Source organism: Malus sylvestris, chromosome 15 (assembly GCF_916048215.2).
Source record: "Malus sylvestris chromosome 15, drMalSylv7.2, whole genome shotgun sequence".
Taxonomy (NCBI): Eukaryota; Viridiplantae; Streptophyta; class Magnoliopsida; order Rosales; family Rosaceae; genus Malus; species Malus sylvestris.
The window spans coordinates 29,289,570-29,308,390 of NC_062274.1; the positions used below are offsets into that span (position 1 = coordinate 29,289,570).

Below are 18,821 nucleotides of genomic sequence, written 5' to 3' on the forward strand. Positions count from 1 at the left end.
GGTCAGACGACGCCTTGATTTTGACGCACCGTTTTACAACGAGGACTATTATTCCCGCAATTCCAGTAGTTCAAGCTCATCAGCAAATCAAAAAACCTTCAAGCCACCTGAACCATGTGACCAACATTGGTACAGCTACAATTCTCCTACCAGCATGTATACCGCGCTATCCAAATCCCAGAAACGTCGACGTCAGTGTATAGATTGCTTGGCTCGACGACAAGCTGCCTAGCCTGTCTCGGCCACTAAATGGCAGCTGAAAGAGACGGCAGGAAACGGAGATGATTGGCCAACCCCAACAATCATGGCTGAATTACAAGGGCAGAAGGAAACTAATCGGGACTTTGAAACTACCATTGAAGCAGCCGAGAAGTGCATTAAGCTTCTTCTTCGGCCCAGCGAAATGAAAGCTCATTTCGAGCAATTTAAGAAAGAGGTCGAAAGCCAACTGCCTCCATTACCATTGAAAGAACCTCTAATCAAAGTTCGACGAAATCTGCATCCCTCATTCCTCGGCGATTCATTAGAATATATGAAAGAATTTCACAAGACATATTCCGCCAATGATTTATATGGGTTGCCCAAGGCTTGCCAAGAAGCTCTTGACCTGGCATTAACTTGCCCCGATGCTGAGCAGATCATTCAAAAAACCACCGATCCGGCGATGAAAGCCAGATTCCAGCACATTCGAGAGGCTAAGGTTCTCGGCTTCGAGGTCGATCCATACACGGACATTGACACAGCCGAGCTCCTTTTTTCTCTCGACGACCTTCAACACCTTCGATATAACTTCGAAGTCTTTTCGGCTGTCTTCTTGTTCGGTTTAATGGCCAATGAGACAGAATGGGTGGCACGTCTAGACGCTTACCTGGACACTAAGAAAGTCCGGATCACCTATGAAGAACGAGCTCGCCAAATACGGAAGGATTAGAATCCGACGCCAGATGCATGCAAGTCCGAAGACGACACAAACGCTTGAATATGTTGAGACACATAGCGAATTGGCCGCTAATGCTCTAACACACAATGATATAGTCCTCCTCACTCCGGAAGATGACGACCAGGATCCAATGGGCCCTTCAATCCTTGAAAATATGGAAATTAGCATGGTCCATGTTCTTCCTACTGAATTTCAGTTAACTACACACCAACCAAGTTCCTTGGACGGCGATGTGGTCACCGAGGAGGCAACACATGTTGATTTCGTCACTACTCCTGAAGACGAGTCAACTAACGACAATGATAAACTTAAAACAGCCTTGGACATCTTGTTTCCCCGTTCCTCCTCGACTAATCTTCAACATTTAAAACCATTGTATGTCACGGCCCATATTGAGGGCTACCCAATCTCCAAGATTTTTGTCAATTGCGGAGCGACAGTCAATATCATGCTTGTATCTGTCATGAAAGCATTACGACGATCCATCGACGAACTCATTCCTTTAAGAATCACTATGAGTAGCTTTGTCGGTGACAAGTCTCAGACCAAAGGGGTACTCCCTCTAGAGGTCAACATTGCAGGTCGCAATCACATGACCGTATTTTTTATTGTCGACTCAAAAACCGAATATAATTCTTTGCTCGGTAGGGATTGGATTCATTAAACGAATTGCATTCCTTCTTTTTTATACCAAGTCCTCATTTTTTAGGATGGTAAATCGGTCGTGGTCCATTCAGCTGATACTCAGCCGTTTGAAACCAACATGATTCAGGCCCGCTATTATGATGATCACGTCGACTATATTACCCTACAAGGTTTTAATGCAGATGGACGGTCGACTCGGATCTCAGTCCAGAAAGCCATCGAGGTAGGCACCGAGACTGTCTACCAGGATTCAGCAAGACTCGGTTTGGCTAATTTTCTCCCAACCACTGATGATTGACATCAACAGCGAAAGGCATCGGGCCGCGATTTCATCCACGATGGAACGCCTGTTGGCCCATTGGTATGCTATTTCTAAGCACTTGCATTCGGGCATCAACTTAATCGAATTCCTGGCCAAGGAAGATAACGGCCCAGTACTATCGTTGGACAAAGTTCAGGTCGCACCGGCCGAACTCGAAGACAATCGGCCCCAAGTTAAAGATCCTCTAGAGGAAATCAATGTTGGGACAGCTGACGATCCTCGGTCGTTGTTTATTAGTGCGTTACTACCCCATACCATGAAAGTTAAACTCCCTCAATTACTTCACGAGTTCAAAGACTGTTTTGCGTGGAGCTATCATGAGATGCCTGGCTTTGATCGAGCCCTTGTCGAGCATGAATTACGTATCAAACCTGGATGCAAGCCTTTTCGACAACCTCCTCGACGATTCTCGACCAAAGTACAGCTCGGTATTAAAGACGAAATTGTTCGACTCTTGAATGCCGGATTCATCCGCACTGCCCGATACGTCGACTGGTTGGTAAATATCGTACCAGTATTAAAGAAAAATGGGGCCCTACGCATCTGCATTGATTTTTGAAATTTGAATCTAGCAACGCCTAAGGATGCATATCCCATGCCGATTTCAGATTTGCTAATCGATGCCGCGGCTAACCATGAGATATTGTCATTCATGGATGGACATGCCAGTTATAACCAGATATTCATTGTCGAGGCCGATGTTAATAAAATTGCTTTTCGCTGCCCAGGGGCACTTGGAACCTACAAGTGGGTAGTCATGCCATTCGGTCTAAAAAACGCTGGGGGCACATATCAACGAGCGATAAACACTATTTTCATGACATGATCAGCACAACCGTAGAAGTATATATTGATGATGTCGTGGTCAAAGCGAAAAGTCACCGAATGTATATTGATGATCTTCGGTAAGCTTTCAGTCGCATGCATCGGCATAACCTTAAGATGAACCCGGCCAAATGCACCTTCGGTGTGTCGGCCGGCAACTTCTTAGGATTTCTTGTCCACCATCGCGACATCGAGGTAGACGAGAACAAAGCTCGTGCGATTATTGACGCCCCATACCCGACGACCAAAAAATAACTCCAGTTCTTGCTGGGGAAAATAAATTTTCTTTGTCGCTTCATCGCTAATTCCGCTGGCAAAATGACGGCATTCTCCACGCTTTTGAAACTTAAAGATTCAGACAAGTTTAAGTGGCGTGAAGAACATCGAGCGACTTTCACACAAATCAAGGTTGCTTTTGCAACTCCGTCTGTCCTCGTACCGCCTCGACGTGATAAAACCCTTAAGCTTTACATTTCGACGGTCGAAGAATCCATCGGCTGCCTCCTTGCACAAGATACTGATGCTGGGCAAGAACAGGCTATTTTCTATCTCAATAGACACCTCAACCCTCTAGAGATCAATTATTCGCCCTTCGAGAAACTTTGTTTGGCTTTGTTCTTCGCCGTATTAAAACTCCGGCACTATATGCTCCCATCCGTTACACAGGTCATTGCCCAGACAGATGTTATTCGATATATGCTTACTCGGCCAATAGTCAAAGGTCGAATCGGGAAATGGACGCTGGCACTATCTGAGTTCAGTTTGCACTACGTCCCACAAAAACCCGTCAAAAGACAAGCGTTTGTCAATTTCTTAGCCCACCACCCTTCTCCATATGGGTTTGGGAGCACCGATGTTGAAATCGGAATGGTGGAAGCACGGGACAATTATTGGACGATGTATTTCGATGGTTCCAGCACGTCAATATCGGTCGGCGTGGGGATCATACTCCAGTCTCCCCACCAACACCGTTGGTTCCTTTCCCTCAAGTTGGATTTCGATTGTACTAACAATCAAGCCGAGTACGAAGCTCTTGTTATCAGCCTTGTCGTACTTAATGGCTTGCACGCTGCCCGCGTCCTTGTCTTCGGGGATTCAGAGCTTGTGATTAACCAACTTAATGGCACTTTTCGGTTCATGAGTTGTACTCTGGCGCCCTATCACATGGTGGCCAGTTACTTGGCTGAGTCATTTGACGGTAACACATTCAATCATATTTCCCATGGGCAGAACACCATTGCGGACGAACTCGCTCAGATAGCCTCTAGAGCACAACTCCTAGGGGGCAAGAGTTGACTAATGGTACATGTTTTACGGCAATCATGTCCAGCTCTGGTTAATCAACAAGTCCTTCAGCGAAACCAAGTCATCCGTACACGGGTAATGTCTTTACCTTCGTTGTTGGAACGAAAGGATCCTGTGGAGGTGTGCGTGGTCGAAACGCTACCAAGCGACTTGAGGAGGTCAATTATGCAATACCTTGATAACCCCAAAGGTAAACACGACAGGAAAACAAAGGTACATGCCACAAACTATGTCTCATACCAGAATGAGTTGTATCGAAAAGGCGAGGACGGTTTATTATTGTTATGCCTTGGCCCACAAGAAGCTGCCCAAGCAATCACAGAGGTACATGAAGGAATTTGTGAAGCCCATTAATCAGGATGCAAAATGCGTTGGTTACTTTGCTGACACGGTTACTTTTGGCCAAGCATGTTGAAAGATTGTATTGAGTATGCACGAGGATGTATCCAGTGTCAAATTCATGGACCTATCCAAAGGCCCCCGACCGAATTACTTCATTCGGTCACTAAACCTTGGTCGTTCAAAGGATGGGCAATGGACGTAATCGGCAAAATCACACCATCTTCTAAAGAAACAAAACATGCATGGATACTCGTGGCAACGTATTATTTCACTAAGTGGGTTGAAGCAAAATCATACGCCGAATTAACATCCAAGGAGGTTTACGATTTTGTGGAGGAACATATTGTGACCAGGTTCGGCGTACTAGAAACAATCATAACTGATAATGGCACAGTCTTCACAGCTGAAAGGTTAAAAGAATATACAGCAAGCTTAAAAATTCAGCTTGAGCAGTCCACACTATACTATCCACAAGCAAATGGACAAGCCGAAGCAAGTAATATGGTTTTGATCGATATTCTCGAAAAAATGATAAAAGAAAGACCGGGCTTGTGGCATTTAAAATTGAATGAAGCCTTATGGGCATACCGGACTTCACCTCGGTTGGCAACAGGGACCACCCTATATGCGCTAACCTATGGACATGACTCGATGTTGCTAGTCGAGCTAAGTGTAAATTTGTTACGCGTGATCGAGCTGAGTAGTTTGTCCAGTGCCGAATAAACCCAGGCCATGTTACAAGACTTAGAAGATTTGGAAGAAGATCGGCTTGACGCTTACAACCTCCTAATGGCACAAAAGAAAATTGTCAAGCGAGCATATAATCAAAGGGTCAAACAAAAATGTCGTGAAGAGGAATTAGTTTGGCAAACTATCCTACCCATGGGGATTAAAGACCCCAGGTTCGGCAAATGGTCGCCGAACTGGGAAGGGTCGTTCGTCATCCATAAAGTCCTCGGCAATGGGGCATACCATCTTAAAGATCGAACCGGTGTTATTCACAGGTTGCCAATTAATGGAAAGTTTTTAAAGAAATATTACCTAGTCACATGGGAGATGCAAGAATAAAAAGTTTTCTTTTATTTCATGAATAAGATGGGTTATAGTCAAAATATTCTAAGGCGACAAAGGAAGAAGAGTTCCAAGAAGTGCCTTCAGCTCCAACCACCGCACCTTGCCCATTATGACCTCAGCCTGCCGGTTCTTCTTCTCTATTTTCAATTGCTTGATTCGTTTTGTGCTCACCGCATATTCGATTAAACAATCTTTGCCGCCTGACTCAAAGTCCTTCGCAAGCTCAGAAGCAATAGCTGACCTTCGTTTTGCCAATTCGGCCATTTGATGGTCGAGGTCGACCAAGGCTTCTCATTTCGCCTTTAAAGCATCGATCTTTGAACGAAGAGTGTCTTGGACGGCCACAGCAGCTTTTAGATCTTGTTCAGCCATTCTTGAGGACACTAAAGGTTTCCCAAACTCGCTCCAAGGTGGACGACGCCTAAACGATAGCCTTGGTGCTCATTCGAGCATCAGCGCCAAGGTCGTTTAGGCATACACCAAACAAATCAAGACCTTTGCGCTCAAGGACTTGCGACGCCGAGAAAGACAAGACTTCTTGTAACCAAACCAGAGCAGTTGAATCAGGGGGTTCAGTTATAGTGGTCGAATGACCAGCCACTCTGGTAGTGCTTGACAAGAGAGTTTTGAACTCGACTTCCCATGAAGGCTACACACAAAAATTAGTTTAAGCTCAAGGAAATCACGAAAAAGATAGCAAGAAGGTTTTGTTTTAAACCTGCCGAGAAGAGACTTTGGCCATGTCTTCAGGTTCGTTGCTCGAACCTAAAGAACTTAATGGCCGGGCTCAGTGTCTTAGAATGCTTCTTAGTTCACGCGGCCGATGGAGGTTATCTACGTTCGATGGCCACTGAGGTGGTCAGGAAATATAGATAACACCCTTCGACGTATAGAATTTTTGATGAAAATAATAGGCAGGCACCTCACATTTAGTATTTTCCTGGTTTAGAGCTCTAAGGCAGAAAAATAACCAAGGAAAAACGGTAGGGGTACTTACAAAGGTCGAGGTGGCTTCTTGGGGAGGAATGTTGAGGTTCTGGTCCTACGGGTGAATGGGCGTTTTTGCCGTCGCTTCTGGCTCTACGACAGGTCGTTTGCCACGGTCGACCGCAGAAGGGCCGACTTGGACAGCTGCCTCAGACGCAGGGGGAGGTTGATTGCGTGGTTGAAGGGGACTCGCTAGTGGAATCTCGTTACTCCCGTCGCTCTCTTCTAGAACGACTACCGTATGTTTGGATGTTTAGGATAAGTTTTTTCGACCAAAGGGACTGCCTCTTCCAGGACAGGTGTAGCGGCCGACCCCAAAACCACAAACGCCTCGACCAGTAGAGCACCAGCTAGTTTAGTGACCTTAGAAATAGGCCGTACTTGGGCTGTTTCTTCGGTCGGAGTTGGCCGTTTCTTCGTCGAGGCTTGGGCGATGGGGAGAGAAGGGGAAACACTAGGAATCGTCGCTCCTGTAGTTTGACTGGAGATAACATGAATCTCCTGTTCTTCTTTCTTCGCCAGCTTTTTAACCCGTTTGGCGGGTTGAGGGGGTTCGATGGCCGGCTCGGCCTCTTGACGAGGCCGTTTGCTCAACAAGGCCTGCGCAGTGGTCTTAGCCTTCTTAGAGGCAATCGATTTTTTCTCAGTCCCAGCCACAGTGACCACTTCCATATTTTTCAGTGACCGATTACCTGAGAAAGTAAAAGCAAATCAGTAAAGCAAATCAGTAGAGTTCAAAGTTGAAGGAAAAAGGTGGAAATAAACCATTACCTTGGGATTGGGGGGCAGAGGCCTTTTTAGGTCGACCGCCGAAGACTTTGTTCAGAACGGTTTCGACCGGAACACCAAAAAAATGTATATACTCTTCCCACCAATCACCGAAAGTGTCAGTGCAAACAGATTCTGGGATGGTTGGTCGAAGGCGGAATTTCTGGCACTGTTCCTGAAACTTCCTTTTGGCACCCTTACATTCCTTCTCTAAAGAACCAGGTTCGCGTCCACGGCTTAGGACGGATCATGAGGAGAGAAGGGGGACCGGGCAACCTTGGAGACAGCCAAGCTGTCGAGCGAGGAAGTTGGGATGATACACTTCTCAGCTCGCTTGGCGACCATCACAGTCGAGGGGTAGGTCGTGGGTAAGGATGAATGACCCCCAAGACTGATGAAGGTCAGCATCTTCATCCACGCCCTACACTGATGTAGGAAGCTTGATTGATAAAGGGTATTCTCGACGACGACATATCAAGGGCTTGTCCTCAGAAAGGTCTTCGAGGGTAAAAAAATATCTAAATACCTCTTCGGCTTGGTGAGGGGGTGTTGGCCGGAAAGCCAGCTAATGTCCAAGCACTTCCGTAGGCGAGAAATCAACAATCTCTAGCTGAAAAGAGGCGAAGTAAACTTGTAGCCAGAGTTGAAAGACCCAAAAGGGACCGTTTTGGTACAGGTCGATCTTGTGTTGGGTCATCTCAGCCAAGCAGCGCAAGAGATGGGCGACAACGGCTAAGCTAAGTGTTAGAGTGTGACCGCTAACCAGGGCTTCGGCCACTGGTATGTTCTCGACCAGGCACTTGTTAGATTTGGTACAACAGATATATTTGTTGTACCAATAGAAGAGGAAAGCCTCGTGTTCCCCTTCTTGCATAGCCTCTTCTCCTCGGCCGGTAAAATGGAGATAAAAAGTGTTGTAGTTGAAGAAGTTCTTTTGAAGCTTCTGAACTTCTTCTTTCGAGGGTGTTTGATCTTCACCGCTCAATGTCTCAAGAGCCCGTTGAAAAATTTAATTTTTTCTTGTCTTCTTCTTAGATAGTGCTATTGCGGGGCAGCCTTCGAGGTGGTACGGCACGTTGGCTAGCAGGGGTCAAGAGTCAGCTCGGCATGGGCCGATGAGGCTTCGTGGCAGGGGCCATTGCTTGGACTGTTTGGCTTGGTTAGAGCCAAGGGCAACTTGTATGGCTGGGGCCGTGGATTGTAGCGTTGGGACGTAGTGCTAGGCGAGCCACATGGCTCATGTCCTTTAGGCTCTTGGACCTTGCTCGGGCCAGGCTGGCGATTGAAAGAAATGAGGAGATCGTGGGCCTCATAGGTTGCTGGAATACTAGGCATGCAGGCCTTCTGCCTGCTAGAATGCTGGGTTGATCTCATTTGCTAAGTACCGTGAATGACGTTGGCTGCTTAGTTCTCTTCGCCGGAAGTAAGGTGGACTGTTCTCGAAAGATGAGGTAAAGAGGATCAAGACGGATGCATTGGCTCTTCAGATCTCTGTCGTGGAGCCTACTATGAATAATGGTGGAAAGAAGAGATCTTCCCCGCTTACTTAAGAGATACCGGTTGATAACGATTGAAGATTTCCTCTGCTACTTATGAGGGCATGCTTGTTGCCGAGATGCTTGTGATTGACATAACTTCTTCGAATGGAAAGAAAAAAATGAGGCTGCTAGATCTGAGTCTGTGGCGCCTGCCATGTCGAGAATGGCTAGTACGATTGTTGATAGGATTGCTCAACGTAAAGTTCTTATCATGCCTCTAGTGCCAAAGTTTGTACCAAAATGTCTGTTAGGAGCTAAGTCCGGTTCACCTCTGGAGAGGCTTGCTACTATGAATAGCGATAAGGTGAACTCTGCTGCTAAAGTGGCGCTAAGGCCTACTCTCTTTACTGCTAAGATTGATCCTACTAGGAAGGAAGAAACTGCTTGTGTGGGCAGCTGTGAGAAATCCACTAAGCCTGCTTCTAGGGAGGCTGCTGAGATCTGTGTGCTTTTGAAACTAGATCTGCTTGAAGACATGGACGTTTGTGCCAAGTTTGTTGATGGCGATAGAAAGGTTGTTTGCCCATGTTCCTTTGCGAAGCATACAACCCAATATAAAATAACTGCTCTACTTGCTATGATGTATATATAGCAAGGCTGCCAAGGAAATAGTGAAGACTATGGCAGCTGAAGCTTATTCCTCAGCCGATGAGATCAAGAGGTTGGATTCTGAGCTTGTTGGTTTGAAGGGGTCTAATATTTCTGCCCCCACTTCTCTGTAGCTTGAGACCGCTCGCCATGAGATTGTTGACTTGAAGACTAGGCTTGACGTGATCCAAGTTAAGTATGAAAGTGCAGAGAATGAGATTGGATGTTATATACCTCAGATTCAAGATTTTAAATTTGCAGTTTCTAAGCTTCATTTCGCTGCTTATGCAAAGGATGAAGAGTTGATTGCTGCTTATAATCAAGTGATCCACTTCAAGAGAATCATCGATAGGCTTGAACCCCAAGTGTTGGAACTTCAAGATGTACTGAAGATTAACGAAAGTTTGAAGAAGGGAGTGGATAAGCTGCAGCGCGTCCGTGTTAGTCTGCTTGAGAAGAATGAGCAGCTGAAGGGTGAGAAGGATGAGCTTGAGGTTTCGAGACCTTCTCTATTTCTCCAGAAGACTTGCTTGCTTTTACTTTTGAGGCTTCCATTGGTGAAGTAGTTGGAGAAGTTAGTGCCCAGGCTGGGGCAGCTAGGGGTGAAGCATCGGATGATGTCTGCTGCTAAGAGCGTTACGGCTGCTGAAGTGTGGCGACCGAGTAGTCGTGGGATGTCCAAGCTGCTGTAGTTTTCTAAGTAGCCTTTAGGATTTTATTTGTTTTTCCTTGTAGCTCTTGTTTTGTTTGAACTTCTTCAACCTTTGCTAATTGTTTATAAACATGTTTTCCTTCGTTTTTCTTCGTCTTCGCTTCTTTTGTTCATGCTCTAACCTTTAGACTTGATAGACCAATGGCAGACATGCTACTTTTTTATAAGTAGACAAACTCGCGTAACCTATGCAGCCATAGGTGTTGGTGTAGAACTTTGCAAAGTTGTTAGCCATAGGGTTGGCAGCCGGATGCCTTACTTACAGAAGCAGACAAGTTCGCATAACCACTAGGATGTTAACCTTGACTTTCTTCAATTCTGTAGGTTGCGTAGCAAGTATCACAACACTTTAGGACTTGGTGTAGGTTATTCCGCGCTTGGCAGAGGTGAAACTTATCGACTACGTAGCATGCCAGCAGTGGATAAACCTCTGTATATGCGCGCTAGCTTGTTTAACCTTTCACAAGAATGTGCGATTGTATAAGTCTAGCGCAGCTTTACTGCTCAAAGGGCAAGCCATAGGCAATCTTCTGGAAACCGTAGGCTACCTTAGTGCATTCGGTAGCAGTTTTAGGGTTCCAGGGCAACCGTCTGTAGGGCATACTACGTAATGTGCACTTCCGTCTCTAGGGCTCGGTTCCCCACAGATTAGGCCAAGAAACCCAAAATCCTTCAGTTAGCTAAGCCTTGAAAAACACCATTATGGCTACTTCTAAGAATCCCGGCGCCAGCCATCGTGCATCTTGTTATACTAGGGCAGCCAGGCTCATCCGCGTCTAGATATTCAGAGTGTAAAGTTTATCCTTTCGTCTTGGAGAGCTGACCCATATGGGTGTCGAGGAATTAGTTTACCCTCTCGCACTGGAAAGTAATTAGTTTACCCTTTCGCATTGGAGAACATGGTTTGTCCCTCGGAAGGCACAATTCTTGCAATGAGTCCCTAAGAAGGGCACAGTGTTCTTTTGAAGTGCAGGAGTGATCAGTTGTTGTAAGCATGCGACTGAGCCAAGTTATGATTACTTATGAATTCCTCATTAAAAAATGAGTGAAACGAACGAGAACTTAGCTGTAAGGTAGGAACTGCATAACAACTGGATAGTCATCGGCTTGTGAAGTGGTGCCTGTCGAACTTCTTGAGTCTTCAGGTTTTGATATAGTGAGAGGTCAAACATGGTACTTCTTCAGATTGTAGGCGCTCCACTGCTTTTTGATCTTGTTATCGTTTCATGGTGGCGATGGTGTAATTACTCTTGTCGCCTACTCTACTGATCTTGTACGGACCTTCCCATATGGGATCCATCTTTTTTGGAGCCTTCTCTACGGGCAGTGATAAAGGCTTTTCATAGGACTAGATCTTCGGGCTGGAACTGCCGGATCTTGGCCTTTTTTTGTAGTTGGAAATAAGTTGTTGGTAGGCTGCGATGCAGGTGATGGTCTGCTCGCACTTCTTATCTGCTAGATCTAAGCTTGTGGCCATCTCCTTACTGTTTTGCTTAATGTTTGGTAATAGAGCGATGATACTTGGCTTGATGACATTGGGATGAATGATTACTTCTTAGCCAAATGCCAAAGAGAAAGAAGTATCACCGGTTGCTCGTCCTTTGGTGGTGTGATATGCCCATAGACATCCGGGGAATTCGTCTGGCCATTTTCCCTTCTTATTGGTGAGGCATTTCTTAAGGCAGTCGAAGATAGTTTTGTTAAATGCTTCGGCTTGCTCATTGCCTTGAGGATATATTGGCATGGACATGTGCTGCTTGATGCCATACTTTTATAAGAACTTCGCCAAATCTCTGCCCATGAATTGCAGGCCGTTGTGGGTGACGATGGACTGAGGGATGCCAAATCGACAAATGATGTTCCTCCATTTGAAACGCTCTATGTCCTTCTGAATCGTGGTTGTCATGGGCTCTGCTTCTACCCATTTGGTGAAGTAGTCGGTTGCCACGATCATCATGTCTCTGCCCCTAGTAGTAGGTGGCATAGGTCCTACCAAGTCGATTGCCCATTGCATGAATGGCCAATGCCTTGTCTGCGAGTGTAGTTTCCTGGCAAGCAGTGCTGGTACCAGCTTGTAGTGTTAACAGCGGTTACACTTTTGTACTAATTCCTTAACATTTTAGTGCATGGTAGGCCAATAGTAGCTGTGTTAAGAGCCCTCTGTGCCAAGGATTGACCTCTGAAGTGATTTCCACAAATGCTTTTATGGATTGAGCTTAGAACCTTTAAGTCATCGGGAGGCGGTAAGCAGCGGAGACGTGGTCCGGTGCAGGATCTTCAAATGAGAATGTTGTTCCACATGTAGTAATGTGCTGCCTTGATTTGGAGTTTCCTAGACTCCAATCTTTCGATTGGGAGTGTGCCGTTGACCAGGTAGTCTATAATAGAACTTTGCCAGTTGAGAGTTACACTAACCTGTGACACTTTGGCTGCTGCCTTCGTCTCCATACTTGGCTTGTCTAGATATTCCACTGGAATAGAGCGTTTGAATTGATGGTCAAGAGCGGAGTCTTAAGCTGGCTAGCACATCTGCATGGGCATTGTTTGCCCGGGGAACTTGAGTGAGAGTGTAAGTTTGAAATGCCTTAAACTGCTTGCATACTTTCTCTAGGTATTGCACCATCCTCGGATGTTTTTCCGTGTACTCCCTAGTAGTCTGGCTAGTGATTAGCTGGGAATCAGAATGAATTGTGAGCTTCTTCACCACCAAGTCTTTTTCCATTTGGAGGCTTGCTTGTAGGGCCTCGTACTCTGCTTCGTTGTTAGATGCTTTGAAGCTTAGAGTGATCGCCTGCTCGAGCATTGAGCTTCTGGGGTGACAAGAACCATGGCTGCTCGCGAGCTTTTGTAGTTGGATGCGCTGTTGACATGCAAACGCCAGAAATCTCCACTAAGGGAGCAGGTGCGGCTAAAGTGTGCTCGGCTGCCTTCGTGGCGTCGTTGGGTTGCTCTGTTGCGTTGTCAAGGCTAGGCGTAAAGGCACGTCTAGATTGAGCAGAATAGTATGTCATGAGGATGACCGCATGCATTTGAAAGTAAAACTTGAGCTTCTGGGTTGCAACAACTATCACCAAAGTTAGTTTTTGAATTTCTGACAACATCAATGAGAGCTTTTAAACTGTGGAATACAACTGATAGCATCGAGGAGAGCTTTTAAACTGTGGAATACTAGTCGAGCCCTTAGCTCTTCTCGTATAATGGTAGAGCTTATTGCTGTTTCAGATACGATTGCTTGTCTAGTCAGACTTTGAATCTCCTTCAGAGTAGTCATATTCAAGATCGCTCGGATTTTCCTTGAATGGGCATCAGCGAACTTCATCCCAAAGTGCATGCTTTTCTGCCATAGCGAAAGAGTCTGCCAGAGTTAGATCTTCTTTCATTATCAGTTTTTCGAACAGTGGGTGGTCTACTGAAAGTCCTTTTTGGAAGGCTGCTCTAGCTATCGAGTCGTTGCATCCGATTATCTTTGCCTTCTCTGCTTTGAACCTTCTCACATAGTCGCAAAGCGATTCCTTTGGGTTCTTCTTGACGTCGAACAAATGGTCGTACTTCTTTTTGATCGAGCGACAGGATGAATATTCTTTGGTGAAAACCAAAGAAAGTTCATCAAAATTCCAGATGGATTGTGGCGGCAGGGTGTAGAACCAATCTTGAGCCTCACCTTGTAGAGTGGTGGCGAATATCTTGCACATGAGATCATTGTTGTTTCGATAGAGGATCATTGCGCTTCGGTAGTGCTTTAAGTGTCTCTCCGGGTCTTCATCCCCTTTGAAAGATGTGAAATATGGCATGCTGAACTCGCGTCGAGGCTCTACCTGCTCTATCTCGTCCGTGAAGGGTAACCTGCTTATATTGGTCATGTTCTGTGGTAGTGCCTCGTCGATGACCTTGTTGCGTTAGAAATTACGCAATCGTTTGGTCAAGAGTCTCTCTACTTCTTCCTGAATTTGCCTTTGTTGAGGTAGTGGAGGGCTGCCCCCAATCGTGACTTGCTGGTCTAGGCTGCTCTTCCATATGTTTGGCTTGTCCATGCTGCGGATGCAGTGCGTGTAGCGCGTTCCTAGCAGGCGAGCAAGTTCTTCGCAGGCTGCTGGTTGAACTTGAGCTATATTAAGTGACTGCTTCTTTCTGTCTATCGTGCTGCCTACTCGGTTGTGAGGTGGATGATGCTCCTTGCGGGTTTAGCCACGAATAAACACTTCGCCTGGAAGGTTGCTCATGTTGACTATCGGAATGTGACCCCAACCGTGAATGTATGCTCGTCTGTGGGCCTAGTCGAGAGTGCACGCTCCTCTGCGCTCTAAGACGGGAGTATACGCTATCTTAGGGGCCCAATCGGGAATGTACACTACCCGAACACTCAGTTCGTGGCTAGTCGAGTGGCTGCTTGCTGGGACGCTGCTACAAAGGTTCTTCGTCTGCCCTTATCCTACTTTGGGACACCTCGTCTAGGGCACGTTGCATCTCAGTGTGCTTCAAGAGCTGGTTCACCAAGGTCGTCTGCTGTGCGAGGGCGCTTGTCAACTCTATGACTTGTCGAGACAAATGTTGTTCTCCATTTGGGTTGGAATAGCTTGGAATGAATGCGTCTTCTTGAGCAGTGGAGGAGTGGTAGACTCCAAGCGCGAGATTTGAGTTGGGAAATGTCAAATCCGAAGAAAAATATGGTGAAAATGCTCCCGGTTCGATCGTCGGTTTGGAAATTTGAAACCTGGACGGTTGAACTAATCTTGGATCGATTTGGGCTACTTAGAAGGCCACAGGAACAGACTAGGCCATTGAAGCAGGTTGGGCCATGAGAGTGGGTTGCTCGGCTGAAGCAGGCTGGGCCACAGGAACAGGTTGGTCAGCGAGAGCAGGTTAGGCCATGAGAATGGGCTGCTCGGAGTGTGATGCACATGGGTGCAAGGCTTGGGCTCGGCTTGGCAACGTATTGAGTTCGCGTTGGGCTTAGAATGACATGGCTTGGGTCGTGGCCTTGGTGCTGTGAGCCTTGGATGGCACGGCTCGGGCCGTGGTAGCGATGCCATGGACCTTGCCGCAGGTAGTAGTGATCGTGGTGGCCATCGCGGTGGTTGCCATGGTGGAGCCCCGTAGCAATGGTGCTGCTCATATGATCACATTTAGCCTCATGGATCGCCGTGGTCCCATTTCTTGAATATTGGAATTTCACTTGTGGAATTTTCTAAATTTCTAGCCATTGTATTTCTCTTTTACGTTTTATCAAAGAATCTTTGCAAATAAAAAATTCTAATAATAAGGACGTATGAAAAAGTACAAGTGGACTAGAAAATAGAGAAAAACCTTTTTATGCGAGAGTCTTCTACGAGTGTGGGACTCAACTCTCAATGAAAACACCAATTTGTGGATGCAAATTTCTTCCTACTTGATCTTGGACAAAATTGCACCTACAAAACAATTAACACTTTAGGGTCAAGGCCAAGAGCCTTATGCACCCACGATGAATGGGGGGGCTTTGGCCGAAGAACCTCCGATGCCAAAGTTAGAATTTAGAGAGAAAAGTGTTTGGAAAGTATTGGGAACTTTGCAAGTGTGTTCGAATGATCTTTTGGTGAAAATGGGAGTCTATTTATAGGGATAGGGTGGCCGGTCCCCTTTAGATGTTTTTTAGGGTGTAACTTATGGTTTAATGTGTGATTTAATGGATTAATTAGGCAATTAATCCATTAATTGGTTAATCAACACATTTTTGGAATAAATATTTTGGGGGTTATATAATTTATATGGGATGTTTTGAAGGTTATGAAATAATTACCTTGTGGAAAATATAGGATGAGGATGGATGAAATAACTTTGAATTTGTTACCTATTTTAGGCACTTTTGATTTGGTTAAAGGATGATTGACCGCTATTCACGCGTAGGAACCCCGTTGTACCTCAAGGGTATTTTTGCCCTTTTTGTCTAAAAATCCACGTGTCGCCTTGTGATTATTTTTGGCTCCACAATACACATATATGGTCAAAACCTATTTTTCATCCATGTAGATATAGTTTGTCCAAAGGTATTTGGTACATTATTGATCAAAGACATTGCACTGGTGAGTGAAACTCAACTTGTAAAATTCATAGACATTTGAAATCTTAGTATTTTACAACGATTCTTGAGCCTTAGAACTGTTACCTACACATTTGGAGTAAAACTCAAAATTTAGGTTCGAAATCTACCCCAACTTACTCCAACTCTTGGGCCAATTATGAGTTTTAACCCAAAACTCTTTTTTGGAGAAAATTTAGGCCAGAATTATCCTTGGTTAGTGAGCTGGCTCACCATATATGTATATATATTTTTTTAGTTTTTTATTTGTTTGTTCCATACTTGACAAATCACGAAACTACCAAGTACCAGTCAATTTCATACCTTCAAGGACCCACTGAGAGGTTCATGTTGAGGCACCCCAGCTAAAGCGCCAAGAGTTTCTCTTCAACTAGGAGGCGAATCATAGCACGGCACATGTCAACGTCAGAATAAAGCTCATAGAGTCCCACATCGACTGCGGACGAAAGTTGGAGACTTTCCTTAACTATAAAAGAAGACCATCCTCATACAGTTAATTCCTAATGTCATTATTATACTTAAATTAATCATTAGAACTCACTAATGATTATTATGCTTGAACCTATGTGTTGTGTAAACCCTTCACTATTAATGAGAACTCCTCTACTCCGTGGACATAGCCAAACTTAAGGTGAACCACGTACATCTTGTGTTTGCTTCCCTATCTCTATCTCTTTACATATTATCCTCACTATGTGACCGATGCAACCAAGCGAAGGTCATAAACTTGACACTTTACATTGTTCCAAAGCCTCACTAATTTTGTTCATCAACATATGGCGCCGTTTGTGGGAAAAACACTTATTCCTACTCTCTTTAACTTTATCAAGCTGGTTTCCATCGTTCGTACACTCTCATTTGACCAAGCATTCTTCTCCAACATGGGGAGCGAATAGAGCCATAGCACACAGAACGACACTTCCCTCGTGCCTAGTGTGAGGCAGCGAAGGAAAGAATGAAAGAAGTTTGCTCTTCAAGCTAAAGTCAAAGAGCTGGAGGCTCAGAACAACAAGATAACAATAAAGAATGAGATCTTCCAGGAGTAGCATGAAAATCTCTTCGAGATGCTTCATGAGGCTAGACATACTCAATCACACGAGCTCATTGCCCATGTGAATGTCAACCATCACCTGGGTGCACCCCAATATAGGGGGTCACTGGTCTTCAACATGGATATTCCTGATAAAGAGCAAGCTACTCATCAATGTGTTGATCAATGTAAGACTTTTCTCAACCCAGCTGCTTCTACCTGAAGTAGGAGAAGTGGAAGGAGACACATTCTTGTAGAGGGAGTGGAAAGATCGAAAGTTGTTCATCGCAATTGTTGAGACTTCTTGAGACAATGTCGAGAGAACCCCATCCATATAAGCTCAAAGATCAATGATCTAAGGGTTTCCGAAAGACTCTGTCCTCTACCACAACCTAGGCCAGCTACTAATCTAGGGAATGAGCAATAAGTCATAGAGGAATATGAGGGTATAGGGGACTCGAAGGTCTTCCGACACATATGCCCTAAAATCCAGTACGGTGAATCCAAGGAAAGACCACATGCCCTTGATCAAACTTCCCTACTTCCAATAAATGATGAAAACTTACGAAGGAAAGCTCCAATAGTACGTGACTCCACTCAGGACCCTTTTGTCCTGCAGCTCCTTGAGGAAGTAAGCAAGTTGAAGGCCGAACATCAGGCCAAGATACCTGACTAGAATTAACCAAAGCCTGGCCCACTTACAAAGAGGATCTTTGACACGTCTTTCCAAGCAAAGAGAAAGAAAAAGCTGGGCCTACAACTATATACCGGAATGGAGGATCAGATTGAGCACCTTAACCTCTTTGAGTTCACCATGGCATACCAGATGCATACTGATGAAGAACGATGTCTTCTCTTCCCTTCCACCCTCTTTGGTGGAGCCTTGAACTGGTATTTCCGCCTTCCACTTGAGACGGTATATTCCTTTGAGAAGCTAAGGAAACTATTTGTCTCTCAACACATTTTCTAGACCTGTCACTTGCACATTATTCACCAAAAGCCAGACGAGTCACTACATGAGTATGCTGGCTGCTTTAGCCATGAGTATTCTCATTGCGCTAAGGCAAATGACAAGACTACCTCAAAGCCTTCACAGCAGCTTTGCGTGATTGTTTATTTAAATACATGATCAATGCCAACAGTTGGAAGACTTACTCTGAGGTGATGGCGCATGCTTACAACCATACATCAGCTGAAGCAAGGACATATCAAGGGAAACCCCCTATGGCTATCCTTTATTAACAAGTGGGAGGTGGGAGCCAGATCCAACCAAGTGAGAAAACCTCAACCTTCCAAACACCTGTTGCATCTCCCCTTGCCTTACCTAACTCTTTGCCAAGACAACAGACATATCAATCTCAAGGCAAGAGGAAGGATTTCCATCCTTAACAATCTCATTTTAATAAGAAGAGTAAGGGACACTATCGGGATAACCAAAGGTATCGTTATGATAAAGCCCGCTCTCAAATAGTCAATGCAGTAGGCTAAATGCAGGTCAAGATAGGCCTTACCCCAAGGTATGTAACATACACACATTTGAATGCCACATGAGTAGCCATTTACCCCAGTATAACTCACTTGATACCAAAGCCAAGCCGAGACTGCCAGATTATAAGTCCATAAAGAACACGGGTATGTTTTGCTGCTACTATGAGTATAACGGCCATGA

The 18,821-nt window shown here is 45.3% G+C and overlaps 1 protein-coding gene across 1 annotated transcript; it reads left to right on the forward strand.

Moving 5' to 3' along the window:
• The first annotated feature begins 3,050 nt into the window (after positions 1 to 3,050).
• Positions 3,051 to 4,028, forward strand: LOC126602894 (uncharacterized). The gene has a single exon (XM_050269720.1). It carries the CDS (start codon positions 3,051 to 3,053, stop codon positions 4,026 to 4,028), a length of 978 nt encoding a protein of 325 aa, XP_050125677.1.
• Positions 4,029 to 18,821: the final 14,793 nt, after the last annotated feature.

Bases quoted from the DNA above. Each gene is read 5' to 3' on its own strand.
- LOC126602894 (XM_050269720.1), top strand. From the start codon at position 3,051: ATGACGGCATTCTCCACGCTTTTGAAACTTAAAGATTCAGACAAGTTT.